Genomic DNA, 18,861 nt, shown 5'->3' with positions numbered 1-18,861 from the left:
GGGCTTGGGAATGGGTTTGTGAAAGCTAAAATATTGCAAAACAAAAATTCCTTTCCATGCTTGAATTATATTAATTGAGATGGTTTGAAATAAAGTGGTGCCAACTTGAAACAGCTTACAAGTTTAAAAGTCCATATTATTTAAAAGAAATAGTGAAGGGTCAGTGATCAGGTGTGCTTCTGACTAGAACTGGAGTGTTTGTATCAGCAAACAAGAGAATGTGAATTCATTGGTCTAAAAGTCTGCAATTTGGATGAGATGCAACCATAAAAATGCGTGGTAAAACCAGATGGGTTTACCTTAACCATTACATTTTAGCAGTATTTTAACTTTGTTGTGTAGAAATGTTATCTTCGTTATTTGGGTTGAGTATGAAGTTTGCTGAAGATACCTTTAGCTGCAAGCTGCTGTTGAAAATAGAAACGCTCCTCTTGCTGTTTGATCACTGTGGTTGTGATGGAGTCGGTGAGCAGCAGTCACTGTCGTGCTTTGGTGGTTACACTGAGGTCACTCCCGGCTAGGCTTGGCTGAGCATTTTTGATAATGTTGCAAGTAGACTTCAGCTTTGCAGCACCACATTTTCTGTAGTTCTGTGGTGATCTCCTTTTGGGTGGTAGTTTCTTAGAATAGCTTTAGTTATTGTTGGAACAGTGGCAAGTTTGAAGGGTATTGCATGCATGTAATGGTATTTCATCTCAACCAAAACAAAGGATGTCAGTTTCTAAAGCAACCAGAATTATTTTTAACTCTTTCCTCAGTTCTTTAAAACAAATTCAGAATGATTAATCATGATCCTGTCTCAAAGTGGCTCCTGCAAAGTGTTTCTGAGGGAATATAACAAGGAGTTCAGTGGGCAATTTTGCAAGAACCAGCTGTGGACCATGGTATTTTGTTTAGTGGATTTTTAATCTTTAGGCAGTGCAATTTGTAGCTGGGTGGTGTTCTGAAAGTCACATTTGATCTTCATCGAGAGTGTTATGTTTGCTCTTACTTAGGGTATGTTCTTCTTAGTAAAGAAAGTGCTGAGATTCCCCAGTACACAGCTTCAGTATTCCAGGACAAAAGCCCAGGAGCTCATACTTCATTTGGTTTAAAAGTGTTTCTCAAACAGTATTGATCAATGAATTCATTTGCAATGGGAAAGCTAAATCTCAAACACATGTATTTTCAATATCTGCCTGAAAGCAGGGAGGAAATGGGAGGTGAGACAAATTCATAACACAAAATTGGTTAGAAGTTAAACTCCTAAGTCCTACAACTTGAGGTAAGAAGTAAGAGTTACAAAGCTTCAGTTTGGTCTTCTATTCTGCTAATGCTTAGCTCGACCTTCCCTGTATCATTTATTGTTTAATATACCCTTATTTCAAATATTCCTCACCTCTGTAAATTAAACTGCTGTAAACTTTCTCACTGGGAATCATCTGTAGTCTCGTATTTGTATTGCTCTTTGAATTTTTCTTATTTCTGATATAGTTGTATTGTCTGTATTTTTCCTGAATCAGCCTAATATTTTATCTGTAAAGACTGACCCTTCCTACAAAGAATTAAAAAACCAAGTAAGTACCCAGGAATGAACTTTATGTGCTATGTGGTTATTTTCAGAGAGTCACTAAGACCTGCAGGTCAGTTCTTCAGCACCACAGACCAAAAGGTCATAAATTGAATGTTATAAGTAGTTCAAAAAGTACAGGGATTTGACCTGTTTATTTCTTTATGTATTTCAGTGCCTTGATTGTGGCTTTTTACCTGAGCATTCTTGTTGTAACACAACATTCCAGGTACAAACACTTTCCCATAGTCCAAAATTTAGGCTACTAATGTGCTGGTTGGGTTTTATCACTCCAGCTGTCCTGTAAGGAGGCAACTTGCAAGGTACCATATAACAGCCTGTAGTTCAGCTGGGAATTACGACACAAAATTAAACTGTTTGCATGCTCAGAACTATATCCTGGTAATAATTTCAAAACTCTGTCTGTTTTTCTATATTCAAATCCTAATTTTTCAAGGGGTATTTAATGAATGCCACTGAGTTTGTCCCTGCTTTTATGCTAAATTTGGAGTGATACTTTCCAAATGCTTTGTTTACTGCAGCACATGAGGTAATGAAATTAGAGCCACAAAAATCTTAAAGATCATCTACTAAGAGTGTGAAAATTTTATCTAGTTCATAATTGGTAATTAAGGTTGGGTTCTGTTATTGAATCCTGGCTTGAGTTGTTAATGAATACAGGTTGAGTCTTCAATTTGAATAAAGCAAAATTTCTGAAAGCTCTTAAAAATAAAACTGTCTCAGTTTAGTATGGAAGTAATTACTAAAATGTTAAATGAAAATTGAAATATTTAAACACCTAAACTATAAACTTGATATGAACGGAAAGGGTGTGGGGTGTGTTGTTGACTTTTGGATGTGGTTGGTTGATTTACTCTTTTATTCCTTTCTCTGAAAGTATTCTATGCTTGAAATTTATTCTACAGCATGAAACCAAAAGCCAAATACTTGACAGTCTGTAAGAAATTGGTTAGTCTTGTCTCAGGATTAACCAGAGATTATTTAGTTTGTATTTATGAATTGTAGCTACAGAAAATAAGAAGCTGCACAGAAAAACTGCCGAAGATATGAAAGCATCAGGTCATCTGCTGTAAGAGTATATGTTTTAGTTTAATTAAGTCACTAATAAAATATTGTCCAGTGTTTCATTAAAAGAGAAAATAAATGGGAAATCACGTGTTTAGTATTTTCCTGCTTGCTGTGATTTCTCCTAAGTAGATTCCTCAGAATATGAACTGATGTATCATTTTCTCAGGAAAAAGGAAGCAAAAGAAGGAAATAATTTCAGCGCATCATTTCTACAGTGTAGCAAATTTTTATATTTCTTGTATTGTACTTCATAATTTTTTTCTTTTTTTTCCATGTACTGTCTTTTATGCTGCCTTTATTCTTCTGTGTCCTTTCCTTCCCTCATCAGTTTCCACATGGAGAAAACTATTTCTATTTTTGTGAACCTTTCCTCTCTTTCTTATAAAGAAAGAGAGGAGAATGAGGTCTCCCTCAAGTCAGAGCCATCAGAAGCCTTTAGCCTACTGCAGTTCACACAGGGAATAACAAATGCGTGCATTTGGTGGATGTCCATGACTCACAGCCCTAAATATCAGCACCAGATAAATCTGGTGGCAGTAGATGGGAGGAACTTGGTCTTGCCAATGTGATTCTTGGCTGAGGAGGGGTTGGCAGGAAAAAAAAAAAAAAACCTGAGAAGCTGAGGAGCACCGGGCCCAGCCTTTCTCCTGCTTCTTCTGTGCTAGAAAATTCAGTCATTCCAGAAGTTATGTGTGATGATTTATATCAACAAACAAAGTGAGTTTGGAGAGGGTATAAGAGGAGAAGAGTAAGTCTTAAGGAAGCAACATCTGTTCCTTGGCAGGCCATCACTATGATTTCTTAGCTTAGTTGAAAGCTTCAAGGTGGAAGCTTTAGTGAGAAATTAGTCAAGCCTTTTCCCTCAACACAACTCCAGGTGCTCAGACCCAGGAGACTCAGTGGTTTACCAGTCACTGTGAACCTCCTCAGAGAAGAGAAATCAGAGAGCAAAGAGAGGTCATCCAGTTGGCCTTGTTCTCTGTCCTCCTTCCCTTCTTTGTGCATGTGAAGTTTCCAATGTTACTTTTCTTCCCATTAACCATGCATAATTTTTGTCTCAGCCTTTCTTGCCAGGAAATGTGGCAACTTCAACCAGGAATTTATTTTAGCTAAGATGTTAAAAAAAAAAGAGAGAGAGAAAAATACTTCTGTAAATAGGTACAACATTTAAAACTTAAATAAACTGAGTATATATAGGGGTAGGGAGGACATTCCCTTTAAAATCTGAATAGTTAAGGAAATTTGGGGTGTTTCTTAAATCATTAATTTTAGTGCTACCAAGAAAATGTCCCAACAAATTTATTCGAAACAAAACCAAAAAGCAGTTTCAGGACATTCTACTGGGTTTTCATTTTCATTGTTTTAGTCAAGTGTCACATTCTGATAATCTCTTCTCTCACCCACCATATTTTCCAGAAGTCTTTGTTCCAATAAAACAAACAAAAAAAAATCTTACTGTAAATTAGTTAATAATGTTGGATGTAATTCTTTCCACTCTATCGTGGCACAGGGTTCACTAATGTAAAATCTTTAGGCTAAAGGCCAAAGAAAATTGAGGACTCGAAATCCTTGGATGCTCGCTTTGGCACATGGCTGTTGAAATAAGCTCCCTCCAGGTTGAATTGTTCACTTCTAAATGCAGGATCAGGATGGTGTGTGCAGCAGCTTGCTGTGGCTTTCTCCCCCATGTTCCTCACCACCCCCTCATCTTCAATCAGACAGCACAAAATTGAGCGTGAATTCTAAATAAAACAGAGAAAAAACACTTGGGTGATGTTCACATTGCAGAGTGCCATCATTTTGTAGGTGTTTAAGAAGTAGCTCATTAATTATCTTCCTAAGCTTGCAAGTACAGAAAGAAAATTTCACCACTGAGACTAGAAAAAGAAGAGAAGAGTGCTGGGTTTTGGATTGGTGTAGATTTTACTTGTTGGGATTTTTTTAAAGAATTCATAGTAGTTTGCTGTTCCATAGCTTTAGGAACTGCTTCTTGTGGAATGAGGTGAATGTGAATTGATCTATAATTTTTTTTCTTCATCTTTCAAAACATTTCATAGCATATTAGTAATACACTTAACTATTTGCATACTGCCACATTTGTTTTCTTTATTTACTGAACAAAACTTTATCAGCTACTTGCAATAACTAGGGGTTTTTGTATAAAAGTCAATGACCTAAATTTGCAGTGTCAGTATTCCAGGATATTTTTTTTCAAGAGCTGATCTATTATCCAAGGGTATCTTAGAGATAATCGAAAAAGAAATGCCACATACTTCAGCCTCCTTTCTTTTACTTCCTGGGAGAGAATGTATTTTCTTTCTTAGAGGGGAAGAGAAACAGCATTTCAGTTTTTTTTCTTCAGATTTGATGCTGACTACCATCTAGGGCAAATATTTTAAAAACTCCCAGCCCTCCTCAAAGAGAGAGAAAGAAAAACCGTTTTGGTTGGGACTCTGCTTTGGAGGATTGATTAAAGACTTTATTATTCTATTCCCTTTCTGTGTCTATTCAGGTCTTAGTTTTTGCTCCCTTTTACTGGATTTGTATGGTCTGAGCACTTCTGACTTCTTGTAGAAGTCAGGGTCAGGGGCAGTGCTGTCCATATGGGTGAGCCAGGGTGGGCAGGGTGCCTGTGGGTGGGACCAGGAGCAGGGGGGCTGAAGCAGTGGTTGCCCTGGGGCCAGCCTCCCCTCTTGGCTCCCAGAGCCAGCTGGAGCAGGCATGGGGGAGGAGAGAGACAGAGCTTGCTGTGCTGGAGACAGGTTTTAACAAGTTTTTTGGGACCAGCACAATCCTGCTTCAAGAAGAAATCTTGGAGAAGCAAAGCAGAGGGGAGCTTGAAAATGGCTTTCTGTGGTTTGTAGGGTAACCAGGTCAGTGCTTAAAGCTGAGCACAGCCTCAGCAGGCTGGTGTGTGGTTGTGATCAGAAATTTACCCTTCATAATAATGTGAACTGTCCTTTCTGTACCGAACATCTCCCTGGCACACCTGATTTCCTCACTGAATGCCTGCTGATTGGTCCCCTCCTTCCCCAGGTCATTCCTTGGGGTGTGTCTGGGAAAATTTGGATGGTGTAGGTAATCACTGCGCAACTAAGTTCCTGTGCTTAGGGTCTGCCTAATCCCAGGTAGGGCATGATCAGTTTCTGGAAAAATGGTTTATCTTTTACTCCTGCCGTCTCTGTCAGGAATAGCATGTGGGTTGGAAAAGACCCAAGTGCTCACTGGGATACTCTAGACCTAGCTTTTGATTCAGATCTTAAAGAAGAATGGGAGCAGGTAGAGGAAAACAGTAAAATGAGTCACTGAAATGAGGTATTGGCTTAATATGTATATTTATTGCCACCAATTTCCAATTTGCCCAGAGAAAAGAACATGAACTCCCAAGGGCTGTTTGGTTTGTAAGCCTCTTAAAGTGGCTAAGCCCGTGCTCGTGGCTGCAGCACACTGTTAACATGAAAAAATGTCGTATCTTTGTGCCTTTGCTGAAGTTTTTTGTTTCAGGTACATCTAGTTCTACATCACCTTGTATTTGACTTGCTTTTCAAAGATGTTTTCCATTTTATGAATCCTGTTTCTGATGATGTTTTTTCACTTGAAAGCTGCAGCTATTAACACTTCGTGTGTAAAAGTCAGGGCAAAAATAGAAAATTACTATGGAAAAATAAGCTTAGAAAGTCTGTAGAGCAAGGTCTAGTATAGCAAGTGAATTGTGGATTTTTAGTTTTTTTGTGTTTTTAGCACTAAGAATCAATGATGCCATTATGACAGTTCATATGTTTGACATTAGGACTTACTAAGTTCTTGGAAAAACAAGTAAACTAAATATGAGATACCTTAGTCAGGTTAATGAAAAACTGTCTTTGCATTTAATGTTTAGTCATGCTAAGAGAGTGATTTTGAATTTGCAGGTGTGATTTTTCAGCCCTGTTGGAAGGGGATTTACCAAATAGCATTAAAAGGCATCTGCCCTTCAGTGTGGAAAAGCCCCAAGCTGTGCGTTAGAGTCGGTCCAGTTACTGTGGTATTACATGAGGATGCTCCAGCACAGGCAGGAGCTGGTGAGGAAGGAGTGGACAGGGTGGCTGGAGGTGATGACCCAGAGGCACTTTGTACTTTGGGCTGTAAGTGTTGATGGGATGACAGTGTTTGATCTGGCTGGATTTTAGAGAGGGATTGGAAATAAGGGCAAGGCTTAATTTAAAGAAGACACAATATCAAGTGAACCCCCCAACATACCCCAGCAGAAAACTCCCTTGTGTGTAAATTTACTGACAGGCTGATATTTACACATTTTACAGTCAATACCTGCTCCTTAGCAGACAAACATTGCCTGCTGTTTTACAGTTAATAGAAATGTGCCACTGTCAGTTCCAGTTCGCTTGAGTGATCCCGGAAAAGAGCAGGAATAGTGGTGAAGTGACAATGCTGCTGATTTGATGGAAGTTATCAAGGGAGGTGAAGATGAAGATGCAAATGAAATTGCAAAGGATTTCAAAATGACATTAGGTTGCTGTGCAACCAAATTGCAAAAATGACAAATGAAATTCAGTGCAGATAAATGTGATGTCCACAGAAAAATTATTCAGACTTTTCATTTAAATTCAGTTGCTTGTTAACACTTGGTCATGAGATCTGGGGGTCATGTATTTGTGAGGCAAAGTCAACTGTACACTTGCTAGCTGTCAAAAAGCAAATAAAGCATTAGGAATATTTATGGCAGTAGTGGAGAAAAACATGTCTGTCAAGCTACCATCTGTGGTGTGTCTTCCTCTCTAACAGTGCGATCGATTCTGATGTCTTCCTTCTAATTGTCTTTCCCTTCTTCACTTCCACCTCCAAAGAGGATAAAATAGCACTGCAAAAGCTGCAGAGGTCGTAAGTGTATTGAATGGCTTTCATGTAATGAATGATTTAAGAAGATGAGGCCATCTGAAGTTTGAAGAAAGATGTGAAAAGCTTACATGGATTCAGTACGAAAAGCTCCCAAGGGTTCAAATGATACTTGGAGAAACTAATGTAGGAATAATCTGTGGGGCCCATGTAGTTTAAAAAACAGCTCCTGGGGTTCACTTCAGAGCTGCCTGGTTTCAGAATCTTCAACTTACTCTTCTGGTTATGCTGTCGGCTGCTGCTCAAGGCAATATGTTGGGCAGGACTTTTGATTTGTTTCAGTTTTTTGTTAGACATCAAAAACTTCCTTTTTCCTTAGCCTGCAGTACTATTTATTGTCCATCTTTATATCAGGTAATTATAAGAACTTCAGTATCCAAAGTCCTACCAAAGATCTTATATTTTAAACCATTTCTGTAGACACTTTAGAATCTCAGTAAAGAGATTGTTTTTAGGGTAAATGCTAAGCTTAAGAAAATTAATCTCTCAATAAACAGGGTTGTTGGTGTTGTAGGTTCCTTGTGCTGAATGCATCTGCTTACCTGATGTCAGCCTTGTAAACTTGATAGTGTTTGAGGAAGACCAGAAATAGAAGAAGAAATTACAGAGAAGTTTGACCCCTCAGAGAACTTGCAGAAAGCCTCTACACAGTTCTCAGGTGATGAAACACCAACGCCTGGTGTTGTTCTACCTGTTGAACCAGTTTTGTGCCTTCCTGTGTTGGGCAAGCCCTCCCTCACCAGCCATGCAGCCAAGAACAAGTGCTTTTGGAGTACCAGAAAGGTACATGGAAACTTTTTCCCCTGTTTGGCTGGGGAGTGGCAGGCTCCACTGCTTGTTGCTTTGGTTTTGGATCTGTATTTGAGAAAATACAGAATGTAATGAAATCTTTTGGGCTCCACATATTATATTTTGACATGTTTCCAGTGAGTGGAAAAGCTGCCGATTTGGTTTGTTGGTTTTTTTTATTTTATTTGTTTCAGTTATTTCGCTGGCATTATTGTATTTCTGTGTCAGACTCTAAATATATGTATGTATGTATATATATATATATATATATATATATATATTGAAAACCACACCTTTTGCCAATTTGGGAACAACAGATCATAGGCCAGTAAACCTGGCAAGGGGAACCTGTCTCAGTGCAGAAGGTATGAAGGTGCTCCTAGCTGCAGCTTGGAGAAGGTGATGAACTAGAGTAACTTGTGGCTTTAATATTTTAACTTCTAACACTGATACTGAGTTAGGTATAGAAAAAACACCCAGAAACCCAAAACTGAGCCTTGGAATAGTGAATACCCTAGAGGCTGTTAAGTAATTATTATGTAGATTTTAGTGATAATAATCACCCTGTCCTAGGTAGGCAGCTGAAATTCGGCAGTGGGGCAGAACAATGCCGTAGGATCAGCATAGCAATGGGGTAATTATTGTGCTAGATGGCTAATTAGGAGCTATGCAAATGGTATGCAATCAGTACTTGTGTTTGTAATTCAGTACCGGAGGGAGACAATGTGTGTAGGAATTATCTCGGCTCAGCTGGGTGCTCTCAGAAGCACACTCAGGATGCAGGATCACCTGGCTTGGTGGGGCAGGTGGAGAAGGAACTAGCCATGGAGAGCCACCCTTGTGGGTTGGCTTAGGCAGGGTGAGAAGGTGCCAGGCAGGAGGTATTTCTGAAGATACTTCACCTACACTTCTGAAATTTTATGCTTGGCAGCTACTGTGCCTCTCCCCACAGGTGCCTCGCTGTTTGCTATATCCTTCTGTAAGGTGACAGTCATCCAAAAATTCTCTTCCTCCCCACGCCCTCCTGTGCTGTTTTTAATGAGTTTAAAAGCCTCATAATAAAAATTCAAATCATGTAAACAAACAAACACAAGACCCATCACAAATAAATGACACAGGGACAGAGTTTGGGTTCATATGCACAGTGCTTATGTAACTTATACACATACACCTTACCAACCTCATCAGGAGCCCTTACCATATTTGAGCGATATATGCGATGGCAAGGATAAAGCCATTCTATATTTAATTTATATACATCCTTTGCATTGACTGTTTTACTTTATATACACTACAGCAGATCATTGCTGATACAAATCTAAATTGGAGATTATTGATTGTATTTTCAAATATACAAGCTTCTTTTTTTCTTAAGATTAAGAATAATAAAAGGATTTTAATTTTCTGTTTTCAACAGAGTTGTACAAAGTATCTGTCATGAGTTCTTCATTTTTAAATGCAAATAATTCTATATGGCAGGGAGTATGATGAGCATTCAAAGTTGACATTAAAATGAAAATGCATCAAATTTTTCTGAAAAACCGATAAAACAGGTCATTAGTCAAGGTTATAATGACTAGTAGAACATTTTAAATTGTTTAAAATCTCATTTTAGATGTTTAAAAAATAAAGTTCTTAATAGGATGACTGCTGCTGCGTCACCCTACTAGTTGTTTTAAGTTTACGTAATTTTTAAGAGATCTTTTTTACCCCCTCTCTTACAGCTGTACAAACAGTCTTCAGACCCAGTAGTACTGGACAAACTTGAGGTTTAATCTGTTTCACCTTGCATTTTTGATAGGCTGGGGACATCCATGCTATCAGTCATCAGGCTCAGCATTTGGCAACTCAATAAGCCATGGTGCTGTGATTCTCTAAGCCCCAACTGGAAAGGAGAAACCACAAAACAAACTATACAGCAAAAAGCGTCAAGTTCCCACAGTATGAAATTACAAAGATGAAGAGACTGTCTTTCCTCATCAGATCTCTTCCTTTTAATCTTGAGTGTTCCTCATTAAACTGGAAAAAGGAAATGTATGGGGACATAACAGTAGTTTCTAATTAAAAGCAGATTTAATCTGAGTGAGAAGAGTGCCTTGTCCAGTGGGTTTTGTGAAATGCCTTCTTGCTGCTGTCTGCCAGCTTTGAAGGTGTTTGCTTTGTGGCAGGAGGGCGGTGGTAGAAACTTGGGGCCATCAAAGGCATCCTCAGCTACCTGTGTCTGCCAGCCCCTGCACCCCTGGGTGCAGGGTCCCCTTCTTCAGCACAGAGGGGCAGTGCTGCCGTGCCCAGGGTGCAGTCAGGACCCTGGCTTGGCTGCTTGGGTTTCAGGTTTGGATGCTCTCCTGCAGTGTGGGGACGTGCAGGGGCCTGCCAAGCCTACGCGCTCCCCGAGGAACGGAAAGGCAAGAGGCAGCATCCCACTGGCTGCACCGCCTCCCAGTTAACCTAATGGGCTCCATGTACAGACAAGGCTCTGGGGTTTGGGGTTAGGGTTCTTCTTTTTTTTTTTTCTTAATTAGCTGGTTAAAGGAAGTCTTGGGATTCATCTCAGTTAACCAAAACACATTAGGGCGTTCTTGTTTTAGCAGGTTGTAAAGAGCCTTTCCTCCTCCTAGCAAAAGGGAAAGACAAGCATCACATCCCCCTTGCAGTGGAGCGTGGGCGCTTCTGCATGCTACCCAGTCCCAGGTGGGTACCCACAGCTGCAGGCAGGGTGCCTTGGGATTAAACACTGCCTCCTGTGCCAAGGGAGCCTGCCATCTGGGAAATGCTCCAAGCTTGCATCATCTTTGCATCCTTCGTTGGCTTCATGTGGCTGCCCTTCCTGCCCTGCCTCTGCTGCATGGGCACTGCTGCTTGGAGCGTGGGTCTCCCCTCTGGGGGTGGTGTGAAATGGCTCAGATGGGATGTGGGGCTGGGGTCCCATCCTCTGTATCAGGTCTGAGCCCTGGAGATGTTCAAGATCAGGTCAGGTGGGGGCTTTGAGTGGTCCAGCGGAAAGTGTCCTTGCCCGTGGCTGGGGGGCTGGAATTAAATGATCTCTAAGGGCTATTTTCAACCCAAACCATTCTATGATTCATAAGATGTGCCACTCTGCACCAGTCATCTGGTGCTCAGGGTATTTTTTTATTTTTTTGTTTAATTGATTTAATAATAAATGCTTTCGTACTTCTCATCCAATGAAATGTAAAACACTTTGTTATTTGCACATTAGCCTGGCCGGTTTCAGAAGTCTGAAGATGGATGTTTCCATGCAGGAACTTGGCCTCTTTTCACTTGCACTGTGAATTTAAGTAGTGGTGAAAAAATGCAGAATTTTGTACTTGCATCAGTGTTTCTCTTAAGCTGTGCATACCCCTCTCCCTCCCAAATAAAAACCCACTGACAAATGTTTTCGGTAATACTGCCCAGTGCGTACAGACTGATTGCATTAATGTACTTCAGCTGAAGAATATTTTGTCACTTTTTCTTTTCTGCCCCTGATCTAGATGATCAATGCAAGAAAAAATAATTGACGTGACATCTTTCTTTGTGTCCATCTTAAAACCAATGCAGACTGATTTTCTAAATTACTTTTCAAATGTCTTCTGATGCAGTAAGGCAAGAGGGTGTGATTTATGAGAAAGCAAGAAGAAAATATGCTTCCACCTGAAGCTGTTTTGCAGGAGGTATTTTTAGGATGACTCAGGCCTAAGGCCTGAGAATTGTTCTTGTCTTTAACTAAAGGGAAAAATATGCTGATATTTTTCTTCCAGTTGTTTTGGTTAAATATTTGAAGATATAACTCTAGCCTTTCAGGCAAGATACAAGCTTGCATTTTTAGAAGTTTTGATGTCATAGCCTGTTCTCAGCATCCAAAATGGTCTAAATCTGGTAGTTTTCCACTTACCCACACAAAACATAAACAGAATATTTGTGATTAAAATACCAAACACAACAAAACTCTTTTTATTGTTTTAGAGCAGCAATTGTACATAGTAAACTAGAAGCCGAAAAGTTTCCCTATTTACAGTGATACCGACACTTGCAAATATGTGGAATGAAAAATACTCCTCTTTAGGTGTTTTGCAGAAGCTTAATGAACTTTTCCAACCGACCACTCCCCTGTATGCTTTCCTGGAGGCTTAAAAGTAGGTCTTCCTCAGTGACTTCATTCCTCTGTCTGTTGCCATTGTATGGGGTGGGGTGACTCCTTCAACAGGACAAAGTCATTTCATTATGCTGCTCTAGGGACACTTGGGTGGGGGGGGGGGAAACAAACCAAAAAACAAGAACAGAGAGATGAAAAAAAAAAACCAAAACCCACAAACAAACATGCAAGTAGAAAATATATCGTACTCCAGTTGAAATTGCTGTCAGAAGTTACTGGGTGTATATTTTGCCAGCCTCACACATTTCAGTATTGTGGCTTTCTCTGCTGAAATTCCTAAACCTTTATTTTCTTTAACTCACCATATAAGTAAGGCTTTAAAATCTTTCTGAAAATGTGTAATGCATACCTAATACATAGAAAATTAGACATATTCAAGGTTTTATTTATATTAATGGATAATATATTTGAAAAAAAACCCCTGTAAATTACATTTTATTTGTGAATTAATTAAAATATGTGAGGTTGTATCTTTCAGCGAAGAGCAAAAATAGAGACTGTAAAGCTGTTGAAAAATCTGGTTTGCTTTCTTAGTTTAAAACCCCACCACAGCACCACCATATTTAATTCAGATTGTTGGTGTTCTTGTAATGATCTATCACAGCAGGAGGTGTGTAAAACAAGAAGCATATTTTACTGCATGCCAGTCTTCTTCCTTGCAGTCTTAGAAAGCACAGTTGCTTTATATATTTAAAACCTCAAGGAATTTGATGATATTTCCACACAGCAGATACCTGCTGGGAGAGCTGTGTTGGAGAATAACATGAAGAGGTTTCATGCTGGAGTAAGAAAAGCCATTGTGCACATGTTGTTTCATTTTCTTTTACAGGTATGTGTTTATATATATAATATAATTTATATATATAATAAATAAATAAAACTATTAACATGATGCTACTTGTGGTTTGCAGTTTTGTGGCATGCACCACAGTTTGCAGTTTTGTGGCAGCCTGGGATAACCAAGAGCTGGGTCTGTGGCTCATTACACAGCTGTCACATGGAACCTCCATTCTCTACAACAATGCATGTGATGATTTCCTCTTTCATTGTGCCTCCACATTTTCCCCTGTAGTAAGTTCTTGGTGAGAAGTGTCCCATCTTCACTCAGTGTTTCTGTCACTGTCATTTGCTTCTAGATGTGTGCTTCTCCAGGAGTCTGTCTGCTGAGTTTGGGGTCATTAGGATAGGTCTTACAGTAAAGTAGTCAAGATATGTACTATTCTGGCACTTAGGGGAAATGAAGAGGGTGCCATGCCTGCCATGTATTAGAAATTTCCATTAGTTAAATGGCTTTTTCTTATCCTAGTGGATGTAGATAATATTCCAGCGATAAGGAAATGTTTCCTTTGTAAAATGTTCAGGTTAGACAGTATCACAGTTTTAATTCTGAAATATTACTAAACCAAACAATTATTAAATTGGATAATATTATTTGCAATTAAATAGAGGACTTCGTGGTTTTCAGTTCCTCCTGGGCTTTGCAGATGATTTTTGTGTGGTGGTTTTTTTTTTGCTTATAAAGCGTTTTTAAAGGTGTGTACCATTAGAACACCTATAATATAATTATGACAGAATGTGGTGTGTTGTCTGAAGTAATTTTCCTTAAGATGTTTGACATACAGCTAATTTAATGGCACACAGTAGAAGGAGATGACTGGATAATATAAATTTGATGTAGTTAGCAAGTTATTGCTGGCGTACGTGAGAGTTGGCAGAAGACCTGGGGAAGCTGCCTTTTGGTGTTGCTGGGGTACTTGGCTCTAAGCCTGCTCTTGCCACCTGCTCCATGTCCCTTAGGGATAACACAGTTCTTCCCTCCAGCCTGAAACACAGCAGTTTTTTCAGGCAGTGTAGGATCTGTAGCCGTAAAATGCGGCAGGGCGGGAAGCAGCTGCTGCAGATTTTGTACGATGGTTTGGACATGCCTTGGTGCAGTATCCAGAGCAGGTAGTGTGTGATGCTGGCCATCATGAAACATTTAGCCCCAAACTGATTTTAGTACCCAAACCTCATTTGCAGTATGGATCACTGCTTTTGGTTTCCAGCACCAGCACCAAGGTTTTTCAGTGTTCACAACGTTCAAAACTGTTCTGCACAGAGATAACTCCACAGGTATGAAGAAATGTACACAGCAAATATAACTCCTTGGGAAAAACGTAGCAGGAGAGGCAGGAAGTGTAGGAGATTTTCTGGCTGTGTACCAAGCACCTATTTACCTATCTATTATTCCTGTTATCTGTGGTTCTTTGTTTGGGATTACAGTCGGACAAAAAACTGAGAGGAACTGATTTTTTTTCCAATAAGAGAGACATAGTATTCAGTTAAGGAGATCAGAGCCTTTAATCTTTCTGTCAGTCTCAGGTAGCATAATTTCAAAACATTTAAGTAATTTTTTTTCCAAAAAGTAACATGATTGTGAATTTAAATGCATATATTTCTTGTAGCATTTATGTGAAATATGCAGATAATTATTTTAATAATAAAACTACGGTTGTCTATGTACTTAGGTGTAAGTTTTGTTGACAAAACATTTACTCTGAGAGCAGAAACATCATATATTGTGCATTAAATATATCTCTAAGCATAGGGGAAGTGAGTTTGAAAGCCAAACTATAGGTTTGATTTCTTGTTGCCTTTTGGTAAAACCTACAGCTCCATTACATGGGTAATTTGTTGATATTTATTTTTCTTTCTGTGTGTTAATATATTTTATGGGCTGTCCTGCAGCTCTGTAAATTGCTTATTCCATCACCTTTCTGTAAAGCAATAGTCTGTGGAAAAAACTGTAAAAATCTGTGTAAGATTGCTAGATACATTTTCCTCTGATTGTATTAGTGGTACATGTATATAAAATATGCTTTGTTTACATTTCCTCTTATTTTTGTTGGAAGTGGTTCTTTATATCCCTTTCTATACAAAAAAAAGTATGTATTAACACATTTAGTATTTCAGATGTAGTATTTAATCCAGGAAAGCATTAAATATTGAGTCTTCTGTGTTTAAAGTAAGCCTGCATAACTGACTTGGTAATGGGAGGGTGAAGGACTGGGCTCTTTTTGGGCTGTTTGTCTTCAGCAGCCAGTAAGTCAGTACAAAAAAAAAAGTGATAAAACTTTCCTTTAAGTAAGTATACATGTCTCAATAACCCCAGGGGAAGCAGGAAGAAATTTGGCTTTTAAAATTGCAGTGGTAGTCTTTCTCATGAGAAGCTCTGGCAGTCTGCTCAGTTAGCACTGTTGTGAGATGTTCTGGTTCATTCTCTGGGACAATGTACAACAGAGAAATTAATGAGCTTTAATGAGAAAGGAAACCTGGTACTTGTTCTGAAAAACAGAAATGCAGAATCAGAGTGAGCTTGACAAAACTCAGTCTTAAAAACTGCTAGAAGGGTTTGATTCAGTTTTAATTATTTGGTTCTATCAAGGAAATAATCGAGAAACAATATCAGACTTCACCTGTGAACAATTGGTTCCAACATGTTTGAATGATTCACCTGATAAATAATAGAGAAGTCATTTAAACCCACTTATTCAGAATTGTGTTGAGGAAAGAGCCATTTTTTGAAACCTTGTGTTGTATAGCAAGGCTGAGTAAAAGTCAAACTGAATAAAACCTCCATGCTTGTAAAGAAAGAGGTGAGGACTTTGCAGAGCTATCATCCTCCTCCTGTGTATGGCAGCCATGAAGTCTGGCGTTTCTTGAGTTGTACCAATAGAGTCTGTGAGATTTAGGATTACATTCTGTTCTTTCAATTTAGTTTAAAAAAACCTGAACACACCAGGGGAAAAGAAGAAAAAAATTAGTACAAGGAAAAAAGCTTTTCACAGGTATTTTAGAAAATAATAATTTACATCTACAAGCTACTTTCCAAGCTCAGATCTTGGTCAATCAAGCCATAATTTGATGCTCAGAACATCAAGAAAGAGAGCTCAGCCTCTTACAGTGCTGCTGCTTCTTGCCAACACAACCTTTTATCCTGAACCCACTCAGAGGACTGTTTGCTACCTTAAGAAAATCAGTCTCAAATTTTTGTTCACTCCTGTTGCACCTTTTCTTGCTTTCTTGCTCTGCACATGCAAACATGCACACATGCAGAACAAGGACTCCCTTTCCATGGGACCTTATATGCAACAGCAGGCAAAGCACAATTCTCCTTCCAGCAGCAGTGTGTCTGAGGGGCGGCAGGTGAACTGCAAAGACCTGTAAAAACTCAGGACCTCCTTTTGCTCCTGCTCTGTGTGTGTGTGTTTCACAGAGGAATAAGGTGGGGGCTGCCACTTGCCCCCTGATGCTCCCATGTGAAATTATTGGCTCCACTGCTTCACTTAGCAAATCCTGTTTGCTGTTCTTGCTGGGTTTAATGCAACATTGACTCGCTCTAACAGCATTTTTCAAAAATGTATTAAAATACTCTGTAATGCACCGTAATACCTATTCCAAAGAGTCCCCTGACTGCACGCATTATTATAGATGGTAGGAAGCTACAGTGGGATTAGCTGTTGACTGCAGATGCAATGGCAGTGCTTTTCTTTCTGTGGTTCTGTGTAATTTAACATGTCAATAGCCTCCCTGGTAAAACATGATAAAATTTTATATGGTTGTATTGCTCATAATGTACCACATAGTTACACATGAATGCTATCACTCCTGAATATAAACAGATATTTCAAGACTGATTTCAGTAAATGACTTACTGCAATCTTGCCAGTTTTTATATATGTATTTTAATAGTGACCTCTCTTTCTTGCAGACAAAATTGAAGAAGCACAAAAACAACTTAATGGAACAGAAGACCAACAGAGAGGTAATAACATCCCCCAAAAAATAAAATAGAAAATAAAGTACCGTGATCCTAGAGGCTGGTCCAGTCTTCCTGTGTCAGTGAAAAGACTTGGCTGGGCTGGACACTGGATGAGGCTCCAGGCATGTCTGTCTGCAGATCAGAGGCTGTGTCCCACTTCAGCTGAGACACAAAGGCTTTGTTTTAACCACTCAAGTAGCTGCCTTGACCTTGATGAGATCACTGAAGCTGTAGCATCAGGGACATGCACACTGCTGACCACAGCCTGTGCTAACCCTTGGTTCATTATGTGATTTACCTAATTGTCAATAACTACACTTGGTTTATGGTGAGCAATATGTGATGATTTCCAACAGATGCTGAGGAGGGAGGCTAATCATCACATCTTATTCGAAGAAACAGATGACCTGTGGCAGATTTAATATGTGTGTTAGAGCTTAGAAAGCTGGTGCAAAGTCGTTGCATTTCAAGAATGGCTGACTGCAGTGGTACATGTTTGGTTGTGTGATAAATCTCATCTGCATCCCATGAGGATGCCCAGACACAGAATGGGGAGCCCAAACAGAACTTTGCCAGGTTACTACTGGGCCCATCATGGGAGAGGCACAAGAGATCATCTCCACAGCTTAGAGGAGCACAGGGGCAAGAGGAAACCCAAATTAAGGACTCAGAGAAAGAGCGATCCTGCCCAGTCTCCTCTCAGGCCTGTGCCTGTAGAACCCCAGCCTGTGTCCAGGAGTGAAACTGTCACCCTGCGCAGTCAGGGAACAGCTCTGCAGTTCACTTTTGGGACTAGCAGTGTTGCTGGCTGGGAGTGTGGGACACCTTGAGGGATGCAGGGGAAAAGCTTTTGGGGATTGTGTAGTGCTCTGTACCAGCAACTGGAATGGGGCTGCAACTCTCTGGGCTGATATGTCTAGGTGCAGCAACTGAGGAGTCTGGGATCCAGGGGTGGCTACTGGGCAGACTGAGCTTCTGAGCCAAGCTGCTGGTGAGATCTACCTTGGATACACAGATATATTTCCATTAGTGGACCTTTGCCCTGCTTAGCCAAATCAAGGAGCAGGCTGAGGTAGGAGTGCTCAGAGAGCCTGTCCAGGATCTGTGTGTCCAGCCAAATATATTTATGTATGTATGACATATGTGTGTTTGATCAGTGTATATGTCCCTCTTGGGAAAACATTTTAAGCCTTGCTGCTGGTTGGACCTGGGGGCATGGAGCAGCAGCTCACTTCTCTTGGGCTGCTGGATTTGGCAGATGAGATATTTTCTAGTACCTGGTGTCAGTGCTTTGGCTTTTTCTGGGTAGGCATTCAGCTCTCAGTGGTAGCGAACTGTCATCTGGCCCGTGACGTCTCTGTGAACAGTGTTGTAACTTGTTGATTCTCTGTCCTGGAAGGTTTATTATCTTTCAAAACAATGAACTTCAAAATTTTTTGAAGATTAGAGCAGAATACATACCCAAGTGGATCTCAGCAGGGTCTATCTCTCCAACCCAGCATTAGGCCTCCAGTGAAGGGAGTAGGACATACTGTTTAAGGACACCACATAAGCCTGGCTGCTTTCTTTAGCCTCTTCCCCTTATGA

General features: G+C 39.8%; 1 protein-coding gene across 2 annotated transcripts in view; it reads left to right on the top strand.

Moving 5' to 3' along the window:
* Positions 1-18,861, top strand: part of HIVEP1 (HIVEP zinc finger 1) — a 121,603-nt gene that overhangs the window by 53,158 nt on the left and 49,584 nt on the right. For both annotated transcript variants that reach the window (XM_062490807.1, XM_062490751.1), the window contains one exon: positions 17,224-17,277. In XM_062490807.1, the coding sequence (XP_062346791.1) occupies positions 17,224-17,277 (54 nt within the window). The remainder of the gene's footprint in view (positions 1-17,223; positions 17,278-18,861) is intronic.

Source organism: Cinclus cinclus, chromosome 1 (genome assembly GCF_963662255.1).
Source record: "Cinclus cinclus chromosome 1, bCinCin1.1, whole genome shotgun sequence".
Classification (NCBI taxonomy): domain Eukaryota; kingdom Metazoa; phylum Chordata; class Aves; order Passeriformes; family Cinclidae; genus Cinclus; species Cinclus cinclus.
The sequence above is the reverse complement of the archived record's forward strand: the minus strand, read 5'-3'. Positions and strand labels throughout refer to the sequence as shown.